The sequence below is a fragment of the Anas platyrhynchos genome, chromosome 13 (genome assembly GCF_047663525.1).
Source record: "Anas platyrhynchos isolate ZD024472 breed Pekin duck chromosome 13, IASCAAS_PekinDuck_T2T, whole genome shotgun sequence".
Classification (NCBI taxonomy): Eukaryota; Metazoa; Chordata; class Aves; order Anseriformes; family Anatidae; genus Anas; species Anas platyrhynchos.
This window is the reverse complement of record NC_092599.1, coordinates 16,109,127-16,122,285: the sequence shown is the minus strand read 5'-3', so window position 1 is coordinate 16,122,285 and position 13,159 is coordinate 16,109,127. Positions and strand designations below refer to the sequence as shown.

General features: G+C 37.7%; 2 protein-coding genes across 8 annotated transcripts in view; one reads left to right on the top strand and one right to left on the bottom strand.

Moving 5' to 3' along the window:
* The window catches only part of CENPP (centromere protein P), a 150,428-nt gene extending 137,726 nt beyond the window's left edge, over positions 1–12,702 (top strand). For all 4 annotated transcript variants that reach the window (XM_027467670.3, XM_005025627.6, XM_013105183.4 and 1 more), the window contains 2 exons: positions 128–219; positions 527–12,702. In XM_027467670.3, coding sequence (XP_027323471.3) covers positions 128–219; positions 527–699 — 265 coding nt within the window. In that variant the 3' untranslated portion in view covers positions 700–12,702. The remainder of the gene's footprint in view (positions 1–127; positions 220–526) is intronic.
* Positions 704–13,159, bottom strand: part of IPPK (inositol-pentakisphosphate 2-kinase) — a 53,441-nt gene continuing 40,985 nt past the window's right edge. For all 4 annotated transcript variants that reach the window (XM_072044235.1, XM_072044236.1, XM_038185807.2 and 1 more), the window contains 9 exons: positions 12,463–12,584; positions 11,928–12,017; positions 10,188–10,246; positions 9,669–9,741; positions 8,414–8,693; positions 7,161–7,311; positions 5,736–5,838; positions 5,142–5,221; positions 704–4,100 (listed from right to left, as the gene is read on the bottom strand). In XM_072044235.1, coding sequence (XP_071900336.1) covers positions 3,875–4,100; positions 5,142–5,221; positions 5,736–5,838; positions 7,161–7,311; positions 8,414–8,693; positions 9,669–9,741; positions 10,188–10,246; positions 11,928–12,017; positions 12,463–12,584 — 1,184 coding nt within the window. In that variant the 3' untranslated portion in view covers positions 704–3,874. The remainder of the gene's footprint in view (positions 4,101–5,141; positions 5,222–5,735; positions 5,839–7,160; positions 7,312–8,413; positions 8,694–9,668; positions 9,742–10,187; positions 10,247–11,927; positions 12,018–12,462; positions 12,585–13,159) is intronic.

The window sequence follows — 13,159 nt, the reverse complement described above, 5'->3', positions numbered from 1 at the left end:
TACCGGACGTGAATTTTGTTTAAGAGCACAATGAGCATGAACCTCCTGAATCCCATACTTTTTCTGATTTTAAGAAACTAAGACAGTTGCCTAGTTAACAACTAACTTTTCTCTGGATATGATACAGGTTTGAATTAATGATTGTCTGGAAGATACATATAGATGAAGAAGGGAGAACCACACCTGTTCTGGACCTTCTGACTAAAGTACCAGAGCAAGGTAACATCATTCTCTGCAGAGACAGGCAATTTCTGAGCTTTTAAGGAGAATGCCTATCCCTTTTATTTGCCCAGCATCCCTTTAGATAAAATATATCTTGCAGAGCCCAGCCAGGCCAACAAATCCAAATCTAGCAAACAGATGAGCCTCACCTCCTGCATATTTACTTTAAAGGGGCTTGCAAAAAAAAGTGTCTTCTTTTAGACAGCAGATAACCTGCCTTACCCTAAAATGCAAGCCTAACAGCTACTTTCAGTCACAGCATACCTGTTTGAAAATCATGTTCACTTTTACATTATTCTTGTAGTCTTGGAGCGGAAAATGGCACCTTTTGAAAATGCACCTACCTGCTTCCGAAGCATGCTGCTGCTGTTTGGAATTGAGACAGCAATCGAGAATCTGATCAAAGTGGCTGGCTTGGAAAAATCAATTCCAGCATTACTTACAAGAGGTAGCAATTTCAGAAGTAGTTTTAATTAAGATATTGTGTTATGCAGTCTATAATTTTATTGAATATAAACATTAAGTTATTTTCCATTTAGAAACCATACTCATAAAACATGCTATCTGTACAATTATGGCACGTTATATATAAATTGTCATGACATGAAAATAAATACAGCCATTTAAATACAAAAATGCCAAATAAAATAGTTACATGTACAGAGTGATTTCATTATAAATTTATCTTTCTGAATCATTAATGTACCAGAGTGGTTTATCTTTTTAACATTTTCTAGATAGCTGGAAAGTGTTAAAAGATCATGCACTGTCAAAATCAAGTCCATAAAAAGTGGAAATTTCATTCACAGCTCTGTAAAAGTACAGTGATTTTAAAATGACTAGAGAACAGTAAGAGACTCCTAGAACAAAGAGTTAAATAGCTTTCTAATTAAATTAGGCTGGAAGCAGGCAAATAATTTGAAGATTTTCAAGAAATATTATGCTAAAAAAATGTAATTGTCTGAAGTAACTTTTTTCCATAGCATAAGTTTTGGGTAGAAACAGCATTAAACTAAACAAGAATGGACCATTATACTGTCATAACAAGAAGTGGGTGAGTTCAGTACTGCTTGCTGTGAACATTAGTTAATTTTTTGTTTGTTTTACTTATGGGAAAAATTCTAGTAGATAATACACTATGAAAGCACCACATTTCATACCTTTGTCCCTGAAGAAGCAAAACAGAACAGACATCTTGTAATCTTCCTTCACTTCCATCAGAGGTACCATTAGCTGATTTGTGAACTGGCAGCGTTTTTCAAGAGTTAATGCCCTGCTCTATCACAACCAAATGGCATTGTCCAAACCAAACCTATACAACCTGAAATCGCATACTTCTTACAGAGTGTAACAGTTGTTCCTAGAATCAAGGATCAAAGATAAAAACTATGTGGAATCTTGAGTAATTTTAAAAGACTTCCTTTTCAAGTCCATAGCTGCTATAATCATGCAAAAGCAGTGCTAGTGCCTGACCTATATGTTACTTATGACAAAGTATGCAGCAGTCATGAAATAGGTGTAGAAATCAAGAATTAAACCTACTAATTTCAAAGCCATAGTATGTTTATAACACCATAGTTTTAATAAGCCACTATGTGATCATTGAAATAGTCTCCTACAGTTCTGGAAGGTTAGGAAAAACTGACAGAACAGATAGGTTTGTGTTAGAATCTACAGTGGAACAATGCCAGAGATTAAGTTTTGATGAACAGCAGCTCTGTAAAATATATCATTAGATATAAGGCAGACTAATTTCAAGTTTGGAATGCAGCAGACAGGCAAAATTCATTGCTACTTTACCCACTGACATATTACTGGTTTAGCTAGTTTTGTGCAACCTTTACTTTATTTCATCTTTATCTCTTTCTTGCATGAAAATGAAACTGTTTATCAGTAAACACACTTCTGTTTGCATACGAAATGTGTTTAAAGTTACAGCATTGAAAAAAACAAAACCTTTTCAGCTGCAGATAATCTTTCCCAAACTTCTCTAACAATTGGAGGGTTTCTGATATTAAAAAACAGACCTCTTTTCCCCTGGTTTTCTTTGAAAAGGAGGGGTTATTACCATTGTTAACTACAAGCTTATTACACTGTTGTAGTATCACATTTAAGTAATGACCCTATTCCAGAAAGGCATACTATCACCTGGAAGCGGACTATAAGCCTGCTAATACAATTCACTTCCCACTACAAAGCCCTACTGCTATATGATTGGTGTTATTCTGCATTTCATATTTCTTCCTTGATTTGAGCCAATCTACAGCATTTTACAGTTTTGCTTTTTAAGTTTCAGGTAAAATGGAGTAACTCAAACATCACATTGAGATCCTAATATAAATACGTTTTTAAAAATGTTAACCTACATTATTTTGAAAAAATATTACCAGTAATACTGTATACAGCTAACAGTAACTGTATACAGATAACAACATAGCAGTTCACTGTAGCTTGAATAGCATCTCTCTGCACATTTTAGGGAGTGTAATTCCCAAGCATGTGGGAAAGGTGGCTATAGATTTTATCACACTACCCACAGTTTTGAGTGTATCCTCAGTTTCCAACTCAGGATCTTCTTTGCCAATGGCTTACTGCAACATCTCACAGGCTTTCAGCTGTACATATCGATGTTTACAAGGTAAAGTCATCGTTAAGTTGCTGAAGTAGTGATAAAAACTTAGTTCCAGTACTCATCATGAGAAAGTGACCCTCCAGCTTCTGATGCTGTCACATTTTTTTCTGTCACTTAAAAAGAACAAGCCTGAAAGTGGATGGCCATGCTACGCAATAGGTGGGATGTCAGTGAAATAATGCCACACAAATGCAAAAAGCAATTGACACGGTCTAAAAGACCTAAAGTAATCTGGAAAATTCAGAATATATCATTCCTATCGCTCAATTTCTATTAGGTAAGAGTGAGCTGTGGTTTCACCTTAAATAGCAGCATGTAACATATAGAAAATAAAAGACCAATATGTCAGACAAGTTAAGCTCAGCTGTCACATAAAATTCAAAACTGCTTACCTTTAACCCTTTTCACTTAGTTTCAGAAGCTTTAGGTAGATACAAAGTGATCACAAAACTTCTGGAGGCAGTCTGGTTGTTCTTAACCTCATGCATTAGTACTTAAGTGTTCTGCAATAACATGGTAGTTCCATAGATCAGTAACACTTGAATAGCCACTTCAGTTGTATTTTCAGTGGACTTAATGCTAAAGTTTAATACTAGGTTTTGTCAGAGCATTTCTTCTTCCTAGCAGGTATGAGCACAAACGCCAAGGCAATTCGCTTGTTAGTAATTAGGTTTTCTATGTTAGTGCAACACCTCAGGAAACCTGTAATTTTGTGCTCTTCCAATTCTAAGGAAGTGGACATTTAGTATTATTTAGATCTGTCCTCTAGCTTCAAGGTATGGCACATTATCTGTTCTGTCACATTAAATACATTCATTTAGGTTACATAGCAAATGCATGTTTTAGTGCTATTCCATGTCTTTGAAAAGGCCTACCAATTAGAAACCATTTCTTAAAGCAAAAAACATTCACAGCTGAAAAATGCACCGAACACAATAGAAAAAAAAAATCACCATAATTGTATTCCATTAATCTCTCACTTTGCAGTGTGCTCAAATGAAAATAACCTTAAGGAAACAGTTACACTTTGTGGAGAACTAATGTGCAGTCTTCGTTCTCCTTGAAGAGACTGGACATAACTGGGTCATCTTTGGCCTGTACATTCTTCAAATAATAGTTTACTATCTTGCCATCGAGTTTGTACTGATGAGGAATGCTTTCATAGGGTTTAAGGTCAAGGTCCAGGACAGAAACAGAAAAAGTGAATCTTGATTTGGATGCTAGTACCACAGGTCTTTGCTCAGAGCTGGAAAACAAAACCATATTGCACATCTGAGTCACCGAGGTTAGGATTTTTCATTCACACGTCCCAGGTCCCCTTACAGAAGTGACTCTCGTATTTATTTTACAACTTTCACGAAAGCCTAAGAAAATAAGTTTCAATGTAGCACTCAGGAAATTACAGCTCCAGATTACGCAGTCTTTAAGTAAATTTGCTGGATCTTCTTCCAGTCATTTGCCTTTCAGCTTCCACAGAGTTTAAGTCAAAATGCTACTCAGCATTAGTCTGTCTCTGTATTTAGTGAATACACTAAATATCACTATTTCTAGGTGAGATTGAATACAAATCAAGAGCCTTATTAACTAGCAGAAGAAATTACTGCAACTCTCACCTAGGTTCAAGGTAATACAATTTAGTATCAGAACACGTGTCCCAAGCATATTGAAGGATGGAGAATTTAGTAACAGATCAAATTTTGCAAGAGCCATCTCCCACATGAACCTTTTACTCAAGAACTGCAGGGCAAACGCAGAAGACCATATGCTCTAAAGTAAAATCCCCCATATAAAAGCAAGACTTATTGCTGGCACAAGTCAAAACAGGTAACACTTTGGCAAAGCCTCTTGCCTTACAGTAGTTGTCACCTCCTGATATTGCCTTGTTTCTACTGATATGCTTAATACAGACTTCTGTTTTCTAACTAAAGTTAAAAGCAACTCATCTAGAAAAAAATCTCTCTGATGAGGACAGCAAGACAGAAAAATTTTACCTAGCTAAATACCATGTATATCTACCATGAACAATCAACTCAAACTTCACAATGGGAGTAAATATAAAAGCTTGACCTTTTATCAACTTAAAACACTTCAAAAAAACCAGATGTCTACCCTGTCTTAAATCAGAACCCTACCTTACCAATATGCCCACAGCGAAATATTTGGACACACATACACAGGAAAAGAAAAAAAAAAAAAGCTTCAACAGTTACATGAATTTACTGAACTGTGTAAATGAATCTTCAGATTCCTAATGAATATTAGTCATTCAAAAGCAGATAACTCTTACCATTCATCTTGTAGACAAGGTGAAAGGGAAATCATGATGGAGCAGTCTTTAGCAGTCATTGCTATTCTGTACTGTTGCACCTACACAATATAGAAATGACAAGAATTTTCCATTATTATTTGTATTTACCTTTATATAAAGCATATACCGTTCTTTATGTTCTTTCAAAAGGCACTGGTATACTTAGTATATTACTATGTTGGTAGTTAAAAGAGCTGGAAATTATCTCTATAGCAGATGTTCAGCAAGAACAAGTGCTTTTACAGCATCCTGTGTAAGAACCGTGTTTATTTCTACAGAAATGTCTTTTCCTGAAGGTCAGAGAAGCACCTGGTCATGTAAATGCCTCCTCAACCTAGACAGGAAATAGCCAGCTTTTTTTTTTTTCCATGAACAGGTGCTAAATAGTTTGGTTTTAATTGTTTCTGCTGCATACCATACAGCTTGGCACCCTGTCAAAACTAAGCACTTTTACTGTACAAAATTCTAATGAGACAGTGGTGATGCTAACAGGCTATCCATCAATTTCAGTTAGACAAGTGTTTATTAAAAACTGTCAGACAAAAGTTTCAACAATATATACAGGAAAAGTACCTTTGTTAATGCAAATGCTATTGTCCCATCATCTTCAGTTGAAAGATCTAGCAGCTTCTCATAAAATGCTTCATTGTAAGGCCCATCTATCTGTAATGTACTTCTAAATAAATTTTAAAAGAAGATTTACAGACAGCCAAGATGATTTACTGATAGCCAGTGAGATCTTTCTTAAGCAGCCCGGATATTCAGATTAGAACATACCAACACCAACACCACTGAAGATGGCAACAGGTTAATTAACACCCTGACCAGTCCCTATTAGCCTCATTTTGCTTAAGATCTGCTACTGTTTAGGTTTGGGTGTTTGTTTTGGTTTGTTTGTTAATTTGTTTTTAAGATTAATCACTCTTAATTCACCCTCACCTCTGTATCACAAAAACAGCATTTTTTTAGTGAATACCGGAAAGTTTCAAAGTTTGTAACTGTGGAAGTTCCCAGAAAGCATAGCTTTCTGGGAAAATAGTGGGGCATGAACTTTCTTACGAGACCCTGCTCCCCACCCCACCCCTCCATAATGCGTGCAGGTACTTGATGTGCTAGCAATGGAATGGCTTACTTGGTCTCCTTCCTTCCTATGTTAAATACCTGGACTCCTGAAAATATGAACCCATAAAAATGGAGTTTTAGAGCATACAAACACCACATAGATAAAAGAATACATTTTCAAGTGACTTGCTTCACGTACAAATATCCAGGTAAGCCCCACTGCAAATGGTTTAAGCAGAACTTAAGGCCACTGCATTGCCTGCCAGAATATAACCCTTCAAATTGCAACAAAGGAACCCAAAGCTGCACCACCTTGTAAGTGAAGCCAGGGTGCCCTCTTGTGATCTGTGGCAGAATTACAGGCAAGTTACCCCTCAAGAATGCAAAAAAGTGTCAAAGTTACGGCTTTTTATAGTGATTATTTCAACTAATAAGCCATATTTTAGAACAAATGTAGCAGCTTGAAATATTCAATATTTTTTCACCAGGCACAATATATAGCAAGATAAAGATTCATGTGCCTCAAGTATGATTTGATCTCTTGTGATCTGGCATTTTAAGCTACTCTTACTCTTAACAAGGTCAGGCTGAACAAGAGCAGATATTAATTAGTCCATTATCCCTTCAATTGTTCTGTTACATCCTGCAAGTTCAGTTTGGATTCTTGCTGAATATCAAAGTAAGGGTTTTAAAGGGCAGGTAGTAGGTAGACGAATACGACTTGAGAATGACTGTACGAATGCCATTATTACTGCATTTAATGCCATTATCATCTTCCACGTTATCTGGCATTTCAAGTTAGAGATTCAGAACATGCAATACCATTAATGATGGTGACACACAGCGTACCAAAAGATAACAAATAGTTGCATGTGCATAGACTCAGTCTTGCCTGCAAAGCTATTTAATCAGAACTGAAAAGACATCAAATCTTACCTCTCTTCAGGAAACTCCTCTAAGTACTGTTCAACTCTAGTGTACAAAGGATAGAGTCCTTCAATATCCAGCATGTCAAGCATCTGAGCCTGAAGGGTTTTATAAAGGAGACAACCCTTTGGTAAGCCAGAGCTTTCCAATTTATGTTTACCTAGAAGAAAATATATTTTCAAAAAAAGGCAAGTATGATGTCTTTGTTTTGCTTCATTTTGCTATCACAGGTACTTGTTCACAAAGCAAATCCAAATGTGCTTCAGACCAGTCAAAGAAAAAAAGCCAAAACACTTCAATTTCCAAACACTAACAGGTGCTTCTACTTAATTGCACATTTGAATAGCACATTTTGGCTGTAAAATACCATACTTGGTATACAACTCTACAAATTATTCAGATGAAAACAAACACTTCCATTGCAATCTACTTGTTCACATCTACAAGAATTTTTTTGCAAGTTTGAAGCCACCACAAATTTGGTTTCAACAGTACAAACTGCTGGTAGAGAGTAATTTGGCAAATCAGTCTCTCTCTCAGATAGTGTAAATTGAATCATATTTGGTATTTGTGTAAGACAGACAGCTCTTTCTCCACACAATACAGTAAAAAGCAACCAACAGTAAAACAGATCTTCCTTAAAGCAGATCAAGAAGCACGCTATTCGTATAATTGGACTAACTAGCAGCTTCTTGAACAATTCAAACTTTACGGGGAATTAACATGATTTACAGCCTTCCAGCTCTCATTTCCCATTTTTTCCCCCAGTATTCATACCTTCTCTTTACCAGGAGTGGTGTAGTAGAAGAAAAGAAAGTGAGCTACACCCTAGCTGCCTAGTCTGACAGAAGGAGCAAGGAAAGGCAAGAAACAGGTGCTATGTAACAGACCAACAAGAGCAGCCAGATTTCATCACATACAACATAAAAATTCCCTAGTCATTTAAAATAACCTATTACTGTTACCAGCTCAAATGGGTATTTTCTTTAATTTATCCTCTGCTACCTTCTGAATTCATTTTTACCCCAGTCAGCAGGTACAATGCTAGAAGTTCTCACTGCAAGGTCACACTAAAAACAATTATTTAGCAGCTATGCAGCTCAGAACTTTTTTTTTTCTTTTTTTTTTTTTTTTTAAGAAATCACTAAATTCCCACTATTTCAGTTCTCACACCACTATTAAAGACCAACTGAGAGGCAAACATCCAAATCATCATGTGGTAACATTTAGTTATTGACATTCTTCAAGTAATTATTTCTTACCATTTCTTACTAGCTCCTTATTAAAAGCACTTGCTTCACAGTAGCTTCTTCCTTGTGAAATGGGAACTGTCTTCATATCACCTGCCCTGCAGGCATCAGTACTACTTAGTAGCGTCATAGTTATAACATGGATTAGTTCTTTAACAATTGTCCTTGTACAGTGTGGTCCACTGACCAATCCATTTGAAGGGAAAAAGAAAGGTTTTAAGTGACGAGCAAGTTCATTCCAGTCAGATACACATTCCTGATCATCTTTACAGCCATAAATTAGTTCCCCGTTCTACAAATGAAAAAGGGAGATTGAGACATTTCATGAAATACAGTTACTCATACTTAGTTAATCAAAGTATTACATTTAATGTTTTTAAATGACACATGAAAGCGTTAGTATAACAGTATACATACAAATACACCCATTCCCAATCTCTTACTCAGATACCCCAGGTAACAACCTTTGAATTAGGACCAGAAATAAAACAAACCATTTAAGTCACATGCTACTTACTCAACTTAATAAACTGTAAGTAATAAGAACAATAGAAGTGAAATGATACTTAGCTAGTTTTCCTATTTCTTCTTTTTGAATAATGTCAATAGTGAAAAAGTGCAATGTTAAACAACCTTTTTTTAAAAGCCAAATAGGAAAAGGAAAGCTATAATAGAAAGAGACAGAAAAATCGTGATATTTACCTGCATTCTAATAAATAAACAGGACAATTCATACAATTTTAAGTAATTCAAGTAGTTGGATTAACACTTGAATAAGTTGAAAATAATTTTATTTCTTAGAATTAATCTAAGATCCACATAAGTCATCACTTACTGCTTTATATTTTCCCTACATTACTTCCACATAAAAAGTTGACTTTTTACTTCTTCAGTGAGGCATGCTGTGCGTTTGACTTGCATGAATGTTGTAACTGTAATTTCCAAAAATACTTGTAGCAACATGCGAAGTTCTCTACCTTCTTCATCCTGAGACATACCAAGTTTTAAAACGGTCACCTTTGAAAGTCTTTTTCTATTAGTTGTTCCTTTGTGATTCACTGCAACTAATTAGTTCTGGGAAACTCTTATTTACCTGTCCTAACTTGAAATCTAACAACAGATTTTTCCATTTTTCCATTCTCTTCTACTTCATGGTCCATTAGTGATGGTGCCAATTAAGCAGTATCTTGACTGTTCAGGTGCTGAAATTGTTTAACCAAGGAAAGAAAAAAAAAAAAGCAAGACAGAGACGAATTTGATTGCTTACCTTAAATATTTTCAAGTTGTTCTGTGCCTCCTGTAATAAGCTCTTCAAAGCAAAGTGCATTCTTTGTTTATTTCTAGGGGGAAAAAAAAAGCATATAAACATCCAAGAAATCCAAGAATGTTTTATCACCACCATTAGGTATTTACACCTATGCCTGGAGGACTCTGTTGAGTCAAAACTGGGCACCTGAAGTGAACACACCCATTAAGCATTGTTACTCATGCTAAAGTCACTGCAAAGACTAACTACTGGAAATTAGAATATTAAATCTGGGTAAATTAAAACACTTCTGAGATTTCATGTTATGTAGCAGAAGGTACAGTTGCATTAATTAAGGAACTCTGATTCCTGAAATAGGTGTTAAGAGGCATATAGCACCAGAAACATTCACTGTAAAAGTCAGACAAGCAGGCATTAATCATTTTTAATGCTTCTGGGAAACTCAAAGTAATCTGAGAAAGAAATCTACAATGGATTTTTTTTGGCGCAAAAGCACAATCAAGTCACACAACTCCTTACCCTGAGAAGAGATCCAATGGGCAATATTTACTTGGTCGCTTCCATTTTCCGTTTGCTACCTGTTGAAAAGCAGAACTACTCTTGTTAATCACTTTCTGTAATAGCTGTTCTCAGTTATTTTAAGGCAGGTGTGTGGCACTAATATCCTCTCTTCAGAAGTCCCACAACACTTAAACTCCTTGGACTTCCAGCTCATGACTACTAAGTGTCTTCCATGTCATATTTGCCTCAAAACACTCAAACTGTATTCACAAATGGAAAGTAGGATGAAAGGTCACATTAAATTCCAGTAAGCCAGTTATATAATTTCAGATACATAATGGACATTGCTCATATACATCCCACATGTTACTGTAGTGGGTTTACATGGCATGGTTTTGGTAGCAGGGGGCTATAGGGGTGGCTTCTGTGAGAAGGATCTAGAAGCTGCCCCATGTTTGGTAAGTGCCCCACCGCTGACCAGAGCCAAGCCAATAAGCCATGTTGTTTTGCACCTCTGTGAGAGCAGATTTAAGTCAGGGAAAAAAAAAAACAAAAAAAAAAAACACTGCGCCAGACAACAGCTGGGAGAGTGGGAGGAGTGAGGAACAGCCTTGCAGGTGCCAAGGTCAGTGAAGGAGGGGGAGAGGTGCTCCAGGCGCCGGAGCAGAAGTCCCCTGCGGCCTATGGTGAGGACCATGGTGAAGCAGGATGTCCCCCTGCAGCCCATGGAGTACCACAGTGGAGCAGGGTTCCACGCTGCAGCCTGTGGAGGAGACCACGGTGGAGCAGGTGGCCCTGCACCGATGGAGGCTGCCGCCTGTGGAAGACCCCTGCCGGAGCAGTTTCTGGGCCGGACCTGTAGCCCGTGGAGAGGAGCCCACGCAGGAGCAGGTGACCTGGCAGGAGCTGCTGCCCGTGGGGGAGCCAGGTTGGAGCAGTTTTCTCCTGAGTGATGGACCCCGTGGTACGGACCCACAACTGGAGCAGTTCTGGAAGAGCTGCTGCCTGTGGGAAGCCCACGCCAGATCAGTTCATCAAGGACTGCATCCCGTGGGAGGGACACCACAGCACAGGGGACGAGAGTGACCGAGAAGGAGCAGTGAAGAAGGACTGGAGGCTGACCATAATCCCCATTCCCCCGTGCCACTCAGTGGGAGGAGGTGGAAGAGGGTGGATGGGGGGAAGGTGCTTTTGGTTTCTTTCCTTTGTTTCTTGCTTCTCTAGGTTGTTAGTAATAGGCAATAGATCTTACTATCTCCCTATGCTGAGTCTGTTTTGCCTGTCACAATAATTACTGCGTGATCTCCCTGTCCTTATCTCAACCCTTGAGCCCTTTTCATCATATTTTCTCCCCATTCCTCTTTGAGGAGGGGGAGTGAGAGAGCAGTTGTGGAGCTCAGCCGCCCACCGGATTAAAACCACCACAGTTACCTGTTGCTTTACGGTATGGGATGTCACCATGCATTCGCTGAGCTGTATTTAAGAGGAAATTTGATTTAAGAGTTTACCTTATCAACAGCTTCAATAGTCCCTAAGGACTAATATTGTATTTGTTTGCTTCCAACTTCCCACAGAACTTTTTCCACCTCTCACTAAACAGATTCACACCCAGCAACTCAGATCCATATCCACCTACCATTGTTAGTCATATCAGAGGTTTAAGCAACAACACGCAAGTTTCAACATGAAAGAAGCTTATAACTGTGAATAAAACACAGTACTGTCAAAAGAATGCAGGACGAAGACCAAAAAAATTACCTTTAGATGCTGATGCATACAGTAACGACACACCTTGTGTTTTATCTCCTGTGAAACATGGCTGGAAAAAGGAATGAAGCCACACTTGGGCTAAAACAAACAAACAGAAATGATTACAAATAGAAATGCATTTCTTTCTACAAAGGGCCTACAATATGCAAATCTTTCAAGTATTTACACAGAAAAAAAAATATAAATCAACACCTAATACTTAAAGGTTTTATATATGTCACCGTACATTATTCCCAATTATTTTAGAGTACTCAGTGAAGAAATAAGGACACACAAAATTGCTGTGGCCTACAGAAGAAACCTACTAATATCTGGGAATTCAAGTTTCAAAAGATCAGAAATTTGGTGAGGGAGTGGGGATGGTATTTTATCCTATGGGTCACAGCAAAAGCAGTGAGCTATGCCATATCCTACTGCTGAATTTCTTCAAATCTACTCTGGTCAGTACATGCTTAAAAACTGTAAAAGAACAAAACCACAATAACAACAACAACAAAAAGAAGGATTTTCTCCTATTCAATACCTTAATCTCTATGCAGAGGATTGGCCGATGTTCCACAAAACGATAGGTCTGCAGCCTGGTAAGATTAGGAAGGCACATTGCATAACCACTAAGTGTGTCCATATCCTTATCACAGCGAGACTCTAGAGAGAAAAAAAAACACCACCGAGAAAATTAAGTGTGTGGATGTTTGTTTTACACTGTAGTTGTGTTGTTCAGCAGTTGGGGGAAGAAAGAAATGAAACAAAACACACACACACACACACAAAAAAACAAAAACAACACAAAGGCAGGACACAGTTTAGCAGGATTTAGCCAATTACGCGCTTGCATAAATCTGGCCTTCCCATTAGCAACACCCATTTTCTCCTTCCTCAAAAGTGTCATAAAGAGTGCTTCAAGAGCTGCTTTTAATGGCCTGTTTCCAGCGCATCCTAAGAAACTTAGCAATGAGAGGCCTGAAACAGCAATGGAGTGGCCAAGGTAGAGATTTATAACTGTATTCAAAGAGACGATCTCATGTTTGCTTACTAAAATTGCTGCCATCCCTGGGCCTGTGGAAATGGACAGGCATATCAATAGCGACAGGCAGAAGTTGAGGAGAAAGTGTAAATCTAAACAGAATCCACAAGTGGCTTAGCTCAATTCCTCAGTTTGCACGTAGTGCTTCTGCAAGGTTTCAAACATTTGTCCCAGGCTTGAAATCAAGATACAACGT